The sequence below is a fragment of the Motacilla alba genome, chromosome 5 (assembly GCF_015832195.1).
Source record: "Motacilla alba alba isolate MOTALB_02 chromosome 5, Motacilla_alba_V1.0_pri, whole genome shotgun sequence".
Lineage (NCBI taxonomy): Eukaryota > Metazoa > Chordata > Aves > Passeriformes > Motacillidae > Motacilla > Motacilla alba.
The window spans coordinates 35,854,050-35,870,614 of record NC_052020.1 but is presented as its reverse complement, the minus strand read 5'-3'; the positions used below and the strand labels follow the sequence as shown (position 1 = coordinate 35,870,614).

The 16,565-nt window shown below is 34.4% G+C and overlaps 1 protein-coding gene across 4 annotated transcripts in view; it reads right to left on the bottom strand.

The window, feature by feature from the left end:
- Positions 1-16,565, bottom strand: part of AKAP6 (A-kinase anchoring protein 6) — a 258,458-nt gene that overhangs the window by 128,821 nt on the left and 113,072 nt on the right. For 3 of the 4 annotated variants that reach the window (XM_038139050.1, XM_038139053.1, XM_038139051.1), the window contains 2 exons: positions 8,304-8,400; positions 6,891-7,057 (listed from right to left, as the gene is read on the bottom strand). In XM_038139050.1, the coding sequence (XP_037994978.1) occupies positions 6,891-7,057; positions 8,304-8,400 (264 nt within the window). The remainder of the gene's footprint in view (positions 1-6,890; positions 7,058-8,303; positions 8,401-16,565) is intronic. The other variant, XM_038139052.1, reaches the window with a different exon arrangement.

The following is a 16,565-nucleotide window of genomic DNA, read 5'->3' as shown; positions in this document are numbered from 1 at the left end:
AGCCATACGAAATGCAACACTCACCCTCTGGAAAAGGAACAATAGTTCTGACCCCTGCTTCTCTCAGGGTGTGTTGAGGAGTAAGCTCTTGTAAAAGAGCTAACCAAGGTTCAGTTTGCTTATGCCTATGTTTGGTAAAAAGGTTGTACTCTAATGACACAAAAGTTCATATTTTATCAGCTTGGAAATGCAAAATCACCCAAAAATTACTAGCTCAGTTAAAGCATTTTAACAAAGCAAGAACTTGTTCAGCTACATAATTCCTTTACTCAAGGATAGATATAAGACAGAAGAATCATGGCAGTTTTACGAATACCATTCTGTATGAAACATCAAGAGATCATATACATTTAGAAGCTTAAAGGAAATATTCTGTACATGAGAGATTACCTGATTACTTTGGCTTTGCCTGGGTTTTTGAAAGCTTGTGTTTAGTTGAAGAAAATTTTGCTTCAAAATATGATGAGTCACACATTATTGTCAAGGTACTGCTTTTGCCAATAAAAAGCCCTGTACCAGAAAGGTACTGAACGGTACTAAAATTCTGGTTTCTTTCTATTTGTACTTAAATTAGCACACAAAATATTTCAGCTAATTTTGAGTGTGGCACAGTATTACAGTCAACAAAGCTTTTCTACTCAGTCGCTACAGTCACATCTTTTATATCCTCCAGTAGATCCCTTTCTTCTTGTTTCTTCAACAAAGACTCACTACAAATCAGTCCTATTTAATAATCCATATTCAGACTCTCCTTTTACCAATGCTAGTTTCTCCTTCTAAACTTATTTTAAACCATCTTTCTCTTTCCTTTTATTCTTCCACTCTAAAATGGTATGTAGAATTATGGTGTCATCTCTCAAATCCTTTTTGAAGATAACTTTTGGTTACAATGATAGCAAGGTCTGTGCACAGTCTATATAATGTCTGTAACATTAAAAATTACATAACTTATAAAGCAAGGCATTAAAACCCAGAAAATGGAGTAATTTAAGTGTTTAACTATGCTAAAAGACACAAACTTTACTTCCTCTTGCTTCCTTTTTATGTTCTTTTCATTGTTACATCAACATAGCTTGTTTTGATTAGCTTGGAAATTCTTAATGAATGTTTTCAATCCTGTATTTGGATAACAATTAATATCAAAAGAACTCAGTCATGTCTCACATGCTCCAGTAAAAGCACCAAAAGACAGGCTTATTCCTCCCAAAACCAAAATGATGTCTGTTGATTTACAGAAGGATTTTGTAAATACCACTATCCTTTTCATCTCATTGGCCAACTCATACATGGTTCAAAACCCCACCAAAGAAGCTGACAGATCAAGAATACTGTAATGTCATATAATTAAATACCTAAAATCAAGCAAAATTGTACCTACAATTAATTTTTTCTATTACAGCAGAATTAACAGCATCATTTGTACCTGTGACTGAGATGACAGTATCTTTAGTCTAGACTTCAAAAGTTTCCAAAGATTCAGAATTGAAATGTCAAATGAATGCTTTCAAAACTGTTCCGCTGTTAGGCACAATTATAGTGTTTATGTACAGAGAGCATTTTAAATATTCAACAATACGAGACCATGGCTCAATGGCAACACATCAGAGCCTTCTGTTCTAATTAACAGAAAGCACTTCCCTATTACCATCTTTGGAAAGCACTTCCCTATCACCATCTTTGACATAGTGAATGGTGAACTGTGGACTCACTGTAATACTCTTCAGCACAGAAATACATTGCAGGATATTATAAGTACTGTTTTCACCAGCAAAAGGTTACAACTATTTAACTGTGCCCAAGACTATCCAGTTGTTCTGAATAGAAGAGACTAACACTTTCAGCTGAAACTGCAAAGAATTAAGGTGGCAGATGGCAATTACTGATACTGGAAGTAAGCCTGGGTAAAGGTGGTTAGAACTTCAGTTTAATGTCTCACCTTTGAGGTGTTGCACTCATGAGATAAAATTCTCTCATATTTAGATGGGAATGTGGCTCATTATGAGCACATTAGAGGAAAAAATTACTTCTTCTAAAGCACAAATACCAACTTTTCTTGTACATTTCCAAAAAAAAAAAAAGACTTGATTAAGCCATGAGACAATAGACCAGAATGGCATGTGTATCACCAAATGAAAAGCCCTTTCCATTTGTCTGCACATCACAGTTGAAAGTCTTATTTCCATTTCATTATTTTTTCAAATTGTTACTGAATAAGTAATAGCTATTTATTTGACATTTTATTCCACAGTATTATGAACATGAGACACAGGATTTAATCCACAAGCCTGATCCTGAGTTTTTGCATGTAGAAAAATAGAGAAAGAGAGACTGTAAGTTAAATAAACAAATTCAGTTTGAGATGTACAGTTTTAAAATTCTGCTGCAATCTAAGTAACTCCAGCAAGCTAAGTAAAATGATCTTTCCAGCATATGTTATTCCTGGTCTTCCACTAGAAGCAAGTAAAGGAGAAGAGAACGAAGGCCAGTTACATATGCCATTTGACAACTTCAAAGCACTATCCTATACAATAATATATGCACTGCTCCACTTGAATATATTGGTCACCAGTTTTCAAGGTGGTTATGTAAGCAAAAATATTAGATTCTGAAATCATAGTCTCTGTTATTTGTTGATAATATTTAAATCTGTCTCAGTAATAAACTTTCCCTATTTTAAAACAATGAAAGACATCAGAAAAAAATACTGGGATGTTGCTTTTAATATTATAGCCCATGCACCACACTCATGAAATACCGAACTGATAAAAGACACTGAGGAAAAGAAAATTATCTACTCACAAGTATGATGTTTCTCTGCACTAATCACAAAGATGCCAAAACACTTCATTTGTATATTCCTTTTACATCAAAGTATTAATCTAAATGTGGCAGTCATAGCAGCCTGATTAAATGTCCACGACAAGTTACAAGTCTGAAGTAAAAGTTATCATTCTCTAAACTTTACCTTGCTGCCCATTTCACAAATTCATCTTTGTGTGAAAAGACTGAGCAGCATGTAATTGTTCTGAGCTGTGGTGTTTAGTTCACCCACTAGGTCTGAGACCAGTGTCACTATAAACCTGCCTGTGAAGTAGCATTCCCAGAATCCCAAACAGTGATTGATACTAAATAACTTAATCAAGTTTTCAATTTTTAAATGAAAATTACTTTTCTGTGTACTGAAGACGGTTTGTTTAGAATTTTTGTAAAAGCTGTAAAATTATATGCAACTAATTGGGAAATGATCCTGGAAATGTGTGATGTTTAATTACATATCAAGAGGAAATTACACGGGTTTTCTTTTTCCCTTTATACAAAGGTTTGTTTAACCACTTCAAATTCTGTTTCTGAGCCACCTAATATTTCTGTGATTTTCAGTTTATTTTGTTAAATGTGGTTTTTTACCTCTTTCTCCAAAGAGGAAACGCTTCAAATCCTGACTGCTTCTATCATTAACCCACTGACAAGTCCATTTTATAGTTAATACATTCTTCCCAAGACTGTTTTTTACCTAGAACAACTGAGTCAGATTTCCATGTTCTGTCTATTAAGTCTAGTGTCTTAACCAGTTACATGCTTAGTTTTCTCAAGTTGGAATGAGAAACAAGAGGTTTTTTTCAGTAATAAAGCAATTATTCTGGAGATAAACATGTCCAGAAGTACAAACTGTGTACATATATGTATATATATATATATATATATATATATACATATTTGCAGAGTATACCATTATTCTTTTGACCTACCAACCTTTAAGTTCTGATGTTATATTCTGAACTGTTACCAAAACAACCCACAAAACTTAATTCGTTTACTTGCAGAACAAAGATATCTAGATCTTAAAAATCATAGTAATGAACTAACTGTACAAATGCATGCTGGGAGCAGAATTTGCAATTGACACTAAGAATATTATTCCATACAATGTTTGGTGAAGGAGAATGTGTACAATAGGCAAATGCTACTAAGACTTGTATGCTTTTAAAGGACATCAGTTACAAGACAAATTTGCAGGTTCTTCAGAAAGCAATAAACTTTTCCAACAAACTATGAATTAAATAGATCAGGGTAATATTCGGGTATTTACACTCACAGCCACTAGATATGAAAGCAAATCATGTTGTTTTTCAATACCACTTTTTACTGTGTATTTAAACAGTAAAGAGTGGTATTGAAAAATGGAGAAATGAAATTGATGGAGAAGTGACCCAATTTAAGAGATCACTTACAAAACAAGGGGTCTCAGACATCTTCAGAAGGTGAAAAAATGAAAAATACACACATATATGAAACCATTCCTCCTATATTCCAGATATTTTAGAATATTATTTTGATTTCCATCAAAAGAAAACATATACTGTAGCTAAGTGTCTCAAGATTCAGAAGGACAGTCATGTGTGTTTTATACACACATGACTGTGTGTATAAATATATACACACATATATACATCTCATATACTACTCATATTGTTAGAACAGTACTTGTTGAAAAGTGTCATTTTTAAAGGCACTTCTCAATGGAGTAAGTGTGGAATGGAGTAAGTAAGGGGGAAAAACTTTATATCCTTCAATTTAAACTGAATATAGTCATCAATTCTTCATTTATAAAAATGACTGAAAAATAGTTTTAGTAAACACTTAGAGAACTCACTGTTTTCCTGAGATTTTACAGAGGATACAATATATTATAAGAGATTAGATATCAGAAATGTTTAAAATCAATTCTAAATTTTCTATGGCAATCACTCTAAGCCACTATGAAACTTACACACAAAAAAAAGAGAAAAATTTCCTAAGGAAAATCTGAATTTTTTACTACAAATGTTGACAATCTATTTCTAGAGTTCAGAACATCCCTTTCCCCCTCCCACTCTTCACTTTTCTCATTAAAGATGCCACAGTGCTATGAAAACGTGTTTTAAAAAGTCCTAAGGGAAAAGTTTTCAAGGGTCTTTGAAATTCTTCCTTTTCCTATTTCTTTACAGATTTCTAACACCAACACTGTTCCTGTAGTTCTCAAAAAAGGCAAAAATAAAAATACCCTCTAGGTATAATCTTTCGATTTTCTATTACACTTCTCGGGCTCTTTTTCCTTTTTAAAACAAATACAAACTGAAATGTGCAGTCATATTATTAGCTGTATTTTAGTTCTAGTTAATCTTTTAGTGTGAAGAAGTAGATGGCATTCAACCACTCTACTGCACACACTTACAAGAATCACTGAAATAACCTGCAAATATTTTTCGTTTGGTCTCTTTTTTTTTTTTGGTCCACATTCTTTAAAATTTACCTATTGGCACAAACAAACAAACAAACAAACCCCAAACCAAACCAAAAACATTTTTTCAGTTTCCTATCTCTATGGTAAAAAGCACAGGGCAAGGAGCTATCCCCTATCTATATGAGAAATACACTGCAATACAAACCCTGCCTCCACTTCTCCCTTTTCAAGCAAATATTTGAATATAATCATTCCAAGCTAGGGATTCCACAATTTTCATCACAAAATCCAGCTGGATTTTAAAATATTTGTTACATGATAATTTTGATTAAGCTGTTAAATGTTTGGCCACGTTGACTTAGATGAGTCAAAATGTTCAGAGATATGAGATCATACTATTGGCAGGCTAAAAACATCTTTGGGCTAGTCTTTTTAGTTTAACAGATCCCATTAGGAAATCAAGCGCTGCTCCACCACCTACTTCGTAAAGGAGGGGCTGTATGGCCTAGGAGCACTTTCCATCATGCAAGTGTTGAGGGATATCAGTTCAAAATCTGTCTCCAGCATATATGTGTTTTAACGTATTCTTGTTTCATTTTTCTCCTTGATTCTTCCTCTATCTTGAAGACCATTCTTGCTATGCAGAATTATAGTAAGAAATCACCAGAACTTTTCATATAATCATAGCCAAGAGTCACTCAACAAACTACTCTCTTGGAAGCACTGAATACCAACGCTAAGAATTGTCTAGCATCAAAACCAGAAAATCCACTCAGCACAACCACCTCTGTTGTTTCCAGAAAGAGAAGCCATGAATTTTTCTAAACATTTCAGCCAGATGTGTGCCAAGATATTGAGTTACTGGATTGTTCTCCTGAATGTTCGTCGCTTAAGAAACAACTCAGCTTATGACTGATGGTAATGAAAGGTCATGGACCTTAAACCAGAAGTTTCTATTGTGTGCAGTATCCCAACACTGCATGCATCAATTTAAATAAGCATGCTCTGTATTTAAAATGTCTTACAAATAAATACTAGGTTTGGCAACTGGTAACAACTATAGCCCTCTTTAATAATTAATATCCACAAAATTATGACAGGTGTCAATAACTTACTCTTAAAGTACTTGTATTCAACACAAGCACTATTATGGACGACTTAAACTTGGAGCAAAAAGATTTGTGGAAAGGCATATGACCTTCTTCCTACTACAATGGCCATCCCCTAATTAAGCAATGCATCTGATAGTCATTAACAGGAATGAGATAATGAATCACTTTCTCTCTTCTTTGTTAATTTGCTGTAACCAAGCGGCTAATGGATGTCAGAGCTGAGTGATTGCACTGATTATAGTGATTTATAGTTGCAACAAAACAATTTAAAAGCATTCTGATTATTCATGTTAAAGATGCTTTATGTTTTGTTTACTAAATGTTTTATGTTCCCCCTCATGCCCCTCTACACACAATAAGACAGGTCTTGCTGGAAAACTTGAAAGTTCTAAGATTTTTTTATTGTTTCAGAGTAAGGCATTTCATTTTGTTTATAAAAAAAAAAAAGTTTACCCAGTAGAAATGAAAAGCCTTAGGGTGGAAAGAAAACTTCAGTGGTGCCTAGTTCAAAAGAAGACGGAAATAAGAGGAAATAAGGCAAACTTCAAGCCACTTACCTTAGGGCTCCCAGTCCCTTCCTCATTCTCTGCAGACACATCAGTAGCCAGTATCTCTGCTTTGATGATATCCAGAGCCCTAAGAATCCAGCTGTGTTGCCGTTTGATTTGCCTCTGTAGTTCCTTCCATTGACTTGCAATCATCTGCAGCATGTCCTTCAGTCCTTCTCCAAAATGAAGGGGGAAAAATAAAAGCTGTAAACTCAACAGCATCTTTATATATTGCCCTTTATTCATATAATTAGCAGGATATTTAAAATAATAAATGCAACAAGAGTTTTAATGTGTTTTCTCATCAATGAATCCAAGCTTTATTATTATTCATCCTGCAAAACCTTGCTATGGAGACAAACACTTCTTTTAGCCATCGTGTTAAATTTTGATTGAGTTTCAGCTGACAATTTCAAGAGACAAATTCCATATAAACTGTCATTTCTCTGCAGTAGCGAACACTGCAGAGAAATCTCTCCCTCTAATATCCAGTCTTTGTCTTGAAATCCTCCAAAGACATTTTCCTTACCTCCAACTCCTTTAAATATTTCCTGTAATTTACACGTTACCATTTCCTACATCTGTGATGACGTGCACTACCCTCCTTAGCTATGACTTCTCTACCTTTTCAGAGCTCTACACAGAAGTCAGTAATTTCCTATAGCTTTCACGTTACACAGATATGTCTGATGCTGTGAAACAATAGAGGTACACATATAACATGATGAGAAAACAGTATAGCAAAGAATAACTTCAACTTGGATGAAAAGCATGTTAAGTAGGCCAAAATTAAGATGGCATTCAATAGCAGTATATGCTAATTAAAATCCTATACCAGACAAGTCATGCAAAAATATAGGAGGTGGAAGGGATAGATAAAGGGAAATCAGAATATCTCTCTCCCTCATCTCAATTTAAGGCCTCTGAAGAAAAAGACAAGCCTAACCAAAGGAAAAAGGTATTTTTAATTTTAATCTAGTCCTCATAAATATATTTAAATCAATGTAAGAATTAGTTTAAGTGGTAAAATAAAGCTTTACCAATGCAATTACTCATGCAGAGTATGTAAATACATATATATATTTGAAATCCTAGTTCATTACATTAATGTTATTTCCATAGCACCTACATCAAAGAATATGTCAGTGTGAAGTTTTCAGTGATGTGATTTCAATTGAAACTCAGTCGAACAGCAAGACCAAAATAAAATGAACAGACTATTTGCAGGCAGTATTTCATTTTATAAGTATCACTGCATTGTATGCAGTATATGAAACATTTATAAATCTTGAAGGTCAATCTGATAATGTAAATATTAATAATACATAAGGAAGTGAATATATGCAGTAATTTACAGCAATGCTTCTTCATTCTTTAATAGTCTGGAGACATAAAGACTTGCAATATTTCAGAAGGATTTACCTGATTTGTGAGATACAATAAGCTCAAGAAGTTGGCGTCCTTCTTCTACCACTGCTTCTTTCAAAGCACAGTGGCTATCTACATTCAACTTAAAACTCTGCAGAAATAAAAGAAAAAAAAAAGAGAGAGAGGGGAAAAAAACCTCAGCACCAGACATTGGAGAGGCAGTCATCATAAAACACACATACAAAATTACTTGCTGGTTTTTATCAAGAACCACATCCCAATTCACCCAATAGCCAAACTAATTTGTGATACTAAAAGCTATTGATATTTTGGATCTGGGCTCAAAATGTTTCCATTAGATCAGCAAAGTGCATCTGTGTTGAAACAGCTGACAAATCTAGACATTCATTAGGTTTTATGAAAAGTCACAACCCGTAGGCTATATCTGGAGTAACAGTGTTCTATAAAATACACTAAATTTATGCCACCACATATGAGCTCTGTTTTTTTCAGAGTTCTTTGAAATGTTGGTGATAGCACTATTTATGAAACCATAAAAAAATTACAACATTGAATATATTGGCCTTATGTGCACTTCTACAAATCTATTAATATTGTGTTCCTGAGTTAACACTCATATCCATTTTCAAAGAACAAATCAGTCTGCTTTAGATCTCTGCCATCTTACTTTTTAAAGCAACTATTTTTTCACTTTTTTTTACCTAATATTTTTAGTAGTCTGCAAAGAATCTCTGTTTTAACAGGCAATAAAATATTTTATTTCTTTTTTAATTATTATTTTGTTTTTACAAATTGTATTAAGATCTAGTAATAAAGGAACCGGAAAAATTACCTACTATGTGTTATGCTATTTAATACACCAATGATAACACAGATAAATTTTTTAATCATTTTCCAGACCTTCTCACTATACTTGCCTGTAAGAAAGAGAAACAAAATATAATAAAGGATACTTGCTGTATTTAATCCTAAATTGTGTGCAGACCTAAAACACATACAGGCAACATATTTTCTCTTTGAAATGTCTATGGAATAAATGGAAACAATATTTGACCACTTGGAAAAAAAGAGCTTTTCCTTCTCTTGGGAATAAGTTAACTGGCAGAGATGAAAGGAGACTTTGCAAGTGCACATTCACAGCTTCTGTTTTTTATAAAACTTTATACTTCCAATGGTAGTGACCATGCTAGAAATGGAGTGATAGGTAGCACAGAATACTCAAGAGCCCTTAATTCTTAAGGAAGCAACCATTTTCTTTCTTCCTAGCCCTTGCAGTCAGGTTGATTGGCATAGCAAAAAAAAAATATTTCTAGAACAGGAATAAAATAATGTACTTCTACTGTAATTTTTCAGGCTTGAAAAAGGCACGTTGCTCAGACAGAGTCTTTACAGTTTTTCAGGCAGCAATGTACCTGACAGTGACAGAATGTTTTTGAGAATTTTCCATTCGAATAAAGAGCAATAAACAGAAATTTTGCTACCTTTAGCATTTTTACTAGCCCAATTCTCCTTGTAGGGACATCTGAATACACTGTTTTGTACCAGCTCCTGAACAAGTGGGCCAGTCAAGAGAAGTTAAAAAGGAAAAAAGACACCTAGTTTATGTCTGTCCCTTTCTTAAATCTAGTTTTATGAACCCAAATCTACAAGTTCCTTTTCTTTCATAAAAGCGTGTCTGAACAAGCACTGACAATATTTAATTTACTGTTTACTTAAAACAGGCTTGTAGTGAATAGTTTGTAATCATGCACTTCACAGGAAATGCACTATGCGTGTGCCTCACACAGCAAAGAGAACCTAAGGACCTGAGAGTAGGTTGTGTAATTTCATATAATTGAAGTTGAGTATAGATGCAGCTGGATGTGGCAGTGTCTCAAGATGATGTGGATGTGTTTGATAGGAAAATTGGAAAAGATGAGGTATTCTCTTTCATTAGGAAAAAAAAAAAAGAGACTTGCTGTCCTAGAAAAGATTCATTTAACATAACGCACCAGATACCACAATACAGCTTGATTTTCAGGTGCACCTATTAACCAGTAATAACGTTAAACTGAAGAAGCAAAATAAGATGAATAAAGATGGGGCCAAACTTTTGGTTTCTGACTAGCAATATTCTCCTTGTGCAAAATTCTTATTTTATGTATAAATTAGGAGAGGCACAAATGCCATGAACATGCATGAAATTTAGCAGAAATAAACTTTTCCCAGAAGTGGGGTAGCATGTCATGGTTTAACCCCAGCCAGAAACTAAGCATGACACACAGCCTCTCACTCCCTACTCAGTGGGATGAGGAAAAGAACTGGAAGGGTAAAAGCAAGAAAATTTGTGCGTTAAGATAAAGACACTTTTGTAAGAAAAGCAAAAGTTGTGTACACACACAAAGCAAAATGAGAAATTCATTCACCACTTCCCATGGTTCAGCCATTTCCAGGAAAACAGGGCTTCATCACACATGATGGTGACTTGGGAAGATAAACGCTGTAACTCCAAACATACCCCTCCTCCTCCTTCTTCTCCCAAATTTAGGTACTGGGCATAATGTCATATGGTATGGAATACCTCTTTGGTCACTCAGGGTCAGCTGTCACAGCTGCGTCTGTATCCGACTCCTTGCGCACCCCCAGCCTACTTGCTGGTGATGTGGTACAAGGAGCAGAAAAAGCCTTGGTTCTGTGCAGGCACTGCTCAGCAGTAACTGAAACATCCCTGTATTATCAATACAAACCTATAACATGGCACCATACTACCTACCACAAAGAAAATTAACTCAATCCCATCCAAAATCAGCGCACATTAAAAGGAGAGAACCATTCATGTAAGTATAAATAAACATAAGTGAATATTGTTGATGTAGTGCAGTATGAGATTTGAATTTAGAATTATATATGCATATATAATTTTTAGTTATTTCCTAAGGAAAAAGAACTGGACAAGGAACAGTGGAAGGAATAGCCCTCAATCAACGCACAAGGGGCTACCTTGAGGGGTACCTGAGGGGCGGAAAATGTGACACATGAAAAAGACAAGAGTTGAAGATGTAACAACTATTACATGTATATACAATGGAGAAATGCAAATTTGCACAGCTAAAGATAAAATCAGACCAAATATTTGCAAAGAAGGAAGTTCTTCAAACACAGAGGTTCCCTCCCATCCTGGATATTTCCTGTTCCCTACCGTTTGCTTATGGCATTTGGAAAATTGTAACTCTAACAGCGTGTGACCCAGGTACTCTGCTCCCCTCCTCTGATCTTTCCTGATAATGAATGGAGCCTTTGCATGTGAAGAGAGGAAAGAAGAAGAGGGAAGTCAATTAATCAAAGCCATTTTTCTAGGCACATTTGCAGCTATAGAGCAGTCTAAATATCACACATGAGCACGTATACATTATGGAAAATGCATGTGCATTGGCCTGACAGCAGCTTTTTAAACAACACATTAATGTCATCCCTAGAACCACAGTGTATAAAATGTAGTTTACAAGCTGCAACAAACAAAATTTCCTTACAAAGTTCTCTTCACTTTTTGTGATCAGCATGTGCCTATATATAACTATCAACTGCTCTTATTTGGCAGGAAAGCAAAAGTGAGGTAGGAATCATGCAGTTTTGGAAAAGCTACAAGACTATAATAAATGAAATTAAAACACCAATGGGTGTTAGCACCAGGAGTGCTATCTTCTGCTGACAGCATGGGGCAAAGGAGCCCAGCCTTCACAAAATGAAGGTGTCCCCTGACTTTCAGGAAACTTATTGATCCAGAAGATCACAATAGTGCAGAACATCCATGGGTTAAAAAAGTAGCATTTCCTGATCTGTGCTGGACTCTTAAAATACTAAAAATAAAAGAGTGCTTTCCGAGAATATAATAATCTCTCCCTCATATCTTACTTTTCTTACAAGTAGGGATAAAAAATTGTGGGAAAAAATATTTTAAGTTCCTCTTAGGATTTATTTGATGGCTGTAGCTACTTAAATTTAGGAAGCTTCTATTGTGTAGGTGGCCTACACTGTCTACACATATTGAGGTCTGATATGCAACATTTCCCCCTCTGTTCTTAGAAAATCTTTATCATTTAGTAAAACACCCAGGTCTTTACCTATTCACAGTAAGGACAGATAACTAGATAACAGATAACTAGAATTTTTTTTGTTTCCAAAGGCACAGAGACTTACTATAAGCATGATTTTTTTTCAAATGATAATGTATCAGTTGATTGTTTCTAGCATACTGTCTCTGAAACACAAATCAGCAACTAGGTATCATGCGAACCTACAATTTACACATAAATATAGGTTAGTTTGGATGACACAGCAGTTTACACCTATTTTCAGATTAAGACAATGTATTAAAAGAAATATCTTAATTCTCTCAGTTCAGTATACTATCAGAATGTGTGGTGCACTGGGGTACCCCTGAAAGAGAATTTTCTTGAGGTTAATTTTTTATATTTTTAAATACCTTTATGAACAATATTACTGTTTCTAGAGTGTTTATTTCTTGGAGCAACAGTACATACAATTAAAAATTATCCAACTCTCCTTGATTCTATGATCTCAGAATTTGAAAAAGGAAGATTAATTTAAAATTTCCTAATAGTGTTTTTGAGAAATCTACACTACTGATATATGGACTTCTATATTTAGGTATAGTTGCACACATAATTTGGATAAGAATGTAGCACTTTTAATATAACACCCACTGTGACAGATATAATCCAGTTGTGAAATTCAGAGTAATGGGAACAGTTGCTGTTGGATGCCCACTTCGTTTGTCTTAAAGGGAATATGACTTGAAACAATTTCTGAAAAATTATTTTTATATGCTTAATATACAGCTACTTTCGCAAGTAGCTGTATTGCTCCTGGCACAGTTACCTTCCAATAATTTGCTATGACAAAACACCAAGATACCAAATTCTGAACTCCATTTTTGGTCATGGAATGGCAGCTGTCAATTTTCTTCTTCTTCTTCTTTTTTTTCCTTCAGCATTTTTGATGACACAAAGTCTCTGTTTGGACAGTGCCTGTTATTTAAGAATTTGAGTTAATAATTTAGGTTAATAATTTGAGTTAATAACCTAATAAGCCATGTAATAACCTAGTGGTATTTTCAGATTCCTGACTACTAACTTCCAATGACATTCAGTAAATGAAAAAAAGAACTACTGTGTATGTTGTCCTTATATTAACATGAAAATGGTTATACATTTAGCTTCTAGTAAAGCCTCACTTTTTAAATTAAGCTTACTTATTGTTAAATAAGCACCACTGGATATGTTTTCCTGGGAACAAAATATTACATGTGAAATGGTTTTAGTCAATGTCTCATTTGTTCATGCTTTCCATAAAACCTAGGTGTCTAAAAAGAATTTTTAGTTTTCTTATTTTCTTTTAATCTGCATTTTCATCTGACTGACACTTCATCTGCTAAAAGGAACACAAGCACTATGGAAATGCTTCATGCAGCTCCATAGACAGGTTGAGTCTTACAGTAGCAGGGATTCTACCTTTGCTTTTTAAGGAGAGCGTGATGAGCCCTCCTCTGAAGCAGCAGCACCCACTATGTGTTTTTTCTTCTCTTTCTGAAACTAAGAACATGCCTTCCCTACAGCAATGATGACCAAGGGGCCAATTATCACCAAATGCTAAACAAACCCTCAATGCCTAACACAACATAACCATCATTTGCTTTAGATGAACCACACATTTTCTTCTGTAACCAGTGGAAACTGTTAGATATTTTTAAGAGTGAATAATTAGTGGAAAGCAGATTTGGTCTTCTAGCCTATACTACAATGAGAAGACTTTAAAAGATAAAATTTTTTGAGTTTCTCTCGGGTCAATTCCTTCAACTGACCTCTGTAGGCAGATAAAAATGGGAAAAATAACTATTTCACTTTTTATGTTGGTTCACAATACCAGATTATAATTTAAAATGCCTTCAAAATTGACATAAAACTGGGAACATCACTACTGAAATCCCATAATCATTATGTGATACAGGCATTGTGCTACTGTAGATGTAGATCAGATGTAAGATGGTTTGACTGCTCAGATAATTTCTCTCTGTAAGTTTATCATTCATCTAAACATAGTATAAACTGAAAATTCTGGGATCAAAATGCTTAGTAATGAGCTAACTATAGCAACCCTGGGAATGACTTTACCTTCTGATGATTGGTATGCATTCTCCATCTTTCACTTGATCTGAATGTACTTTTTGTCTGGGAGGAATCAACTCCATTTACAAGGAGACAAACTGTTGGGTGTTTAGTGAACAACAAGCAAAATTTCTTTAAAAGTGGAAATGTTGGAACAAATAAGAAATAAACAATAATGATTAAGTGTTAATTAAAAGAAAGGTCCTGTCTGCTTTTGTCTGTTTTATATTTCATGAATCTGAACACCAAGCAGAAAAAATACTTAGTATAGTATCAGAAGGTATAGTAGATGGGACTAATGGAGTTAAATTAAGAAGGAGAAAATTTAAGACAAATATGAAATTTCCCATGAAAGTCAGATCTATTACATTGTATAATAACCTCCTAAGGGAAACAGTGAAAGCCTGTATCCCTTGAGACCATTAAATCTAGACTGGATAAAAATGTGGGAGTAAGGGCTGCAAATGCACTGACAGAACAGTAAACTAGCTCAGTCACATGGCCACAGAATTTGTGTTGGGTGGGCAAAACTAAATACAAAGAGGTAGGCTCTACTCCAGCAGTCCCATAGTAATTCATACTTCTGTAAAATCACCTCACCCCTTTCTTCTCTGTCACAGTTTCTGCCATACTGGTATTAAACAATCAATCAAGGTGTTTTTCCCTTTGTTACATCTTAAACATGAATAACCCAATCTTCCTCACATTAAATGCTTTAGGTCTCTCAGTTTCTGCTTCCCACTCCTCATTGTGTCTGCCACCTTTTAGGTAATTTAGCCAAGTTTTGAATGCATAATTTTAGATATTGAGAAAAAGGATAGTTAGCCCTACTCTCCAGAATGCCTATTTTGCAGATTTAGAAGGCATAGAGGCTATTTTCGCAGATATTTTTTATTTCAAATCCACATAAATTCTTCTGCTGCCAGCTCTAATTCATTTTTTCTGTGCTTCACTATGTAAATTTCTCTTTGATTGTGTCTGTCCAAACATATTTCATTGTCAAAAAAAAAGTTCACATGAGGCTTCCTAAATTGAATCTCCGTTTGTCTATTATCAAGAGACAACGAGGGAAGAACACAGGCAGGAAATGGCATGGGTAAAATTGCTATACAGTGAAACAATTGCTAAGTTGCCATAATCATGGTGAATTGCACATGCAGCCCACTGTATACAATTGCCCTTAATAATTTCTTGCCTTCTTGAGATACTTAAAAAATAATATGCAGAAACCACAGTTTTCTGACTTTCTGACTTATCTTACACATTTCTAGGTACATCTCTTCCACCCAGAGACACACCATGCCCAAAAACTATTTAATCAAAATATGTCCAAATTGTATTGCCCTACCACATGCAGAAAAAAAGCGAATAAAGAGATAACAGCTTTCGAAACCAAAGATGAGTTCATGGGGCATAGCAGCCTTGGCAAATATGGAGTTACCAAGGGGAAAATAACTTACACTTGTATATTATTTACATCTTATTTAAATTTATTTACTATCACACCAAAATGAACTCTCTGGCATTAAATAATGCTATGTAGTTTTAAAATAGTTCTTGAAAGATTTTAGTTTCAGGGGAATATGAAGGAGATGTAATTTGTTTTATATATGTAGAGACAAAAGGTTTCATGCAATTTGAAGGTGAACTAAAATTTTGTCTTAGCAAAATATAGCTAATGAATTAAGATCCCAGATTATTAACCCAATTCATTTGTAGAATTAAGAGAAAAAAGTAAGTATCATAGGAGAGGCAAATAAAAAATATTTACCAGTCAAAACCTCCATTCATTTCCTGGATTTTCTGTATTTCTCCTGAATGCTTTGGCATTGCAAACACCAAAACACATGCAGCAATTGTGCTACTTTGAGTACTTAAAATGTGAATGATATTATGCCTCTGAGTAACATAGCACAGAACCATGGGAGTGGTCAATAGCTCTTGACAGGTAAGTAAAAGTAAATTCAAATGTTGCTGAAAGTGTGCTTGTTTGTCCTTTGAGATGCTGGCATTATATTTTTTAATGATTTACAATCTCCAAATTTTATAAAAATAAATCTAATTTCATTTCCAAAAACGAATTACTGACTACATCCATATTGATATTACCAGCATAACAATACGAAAATGT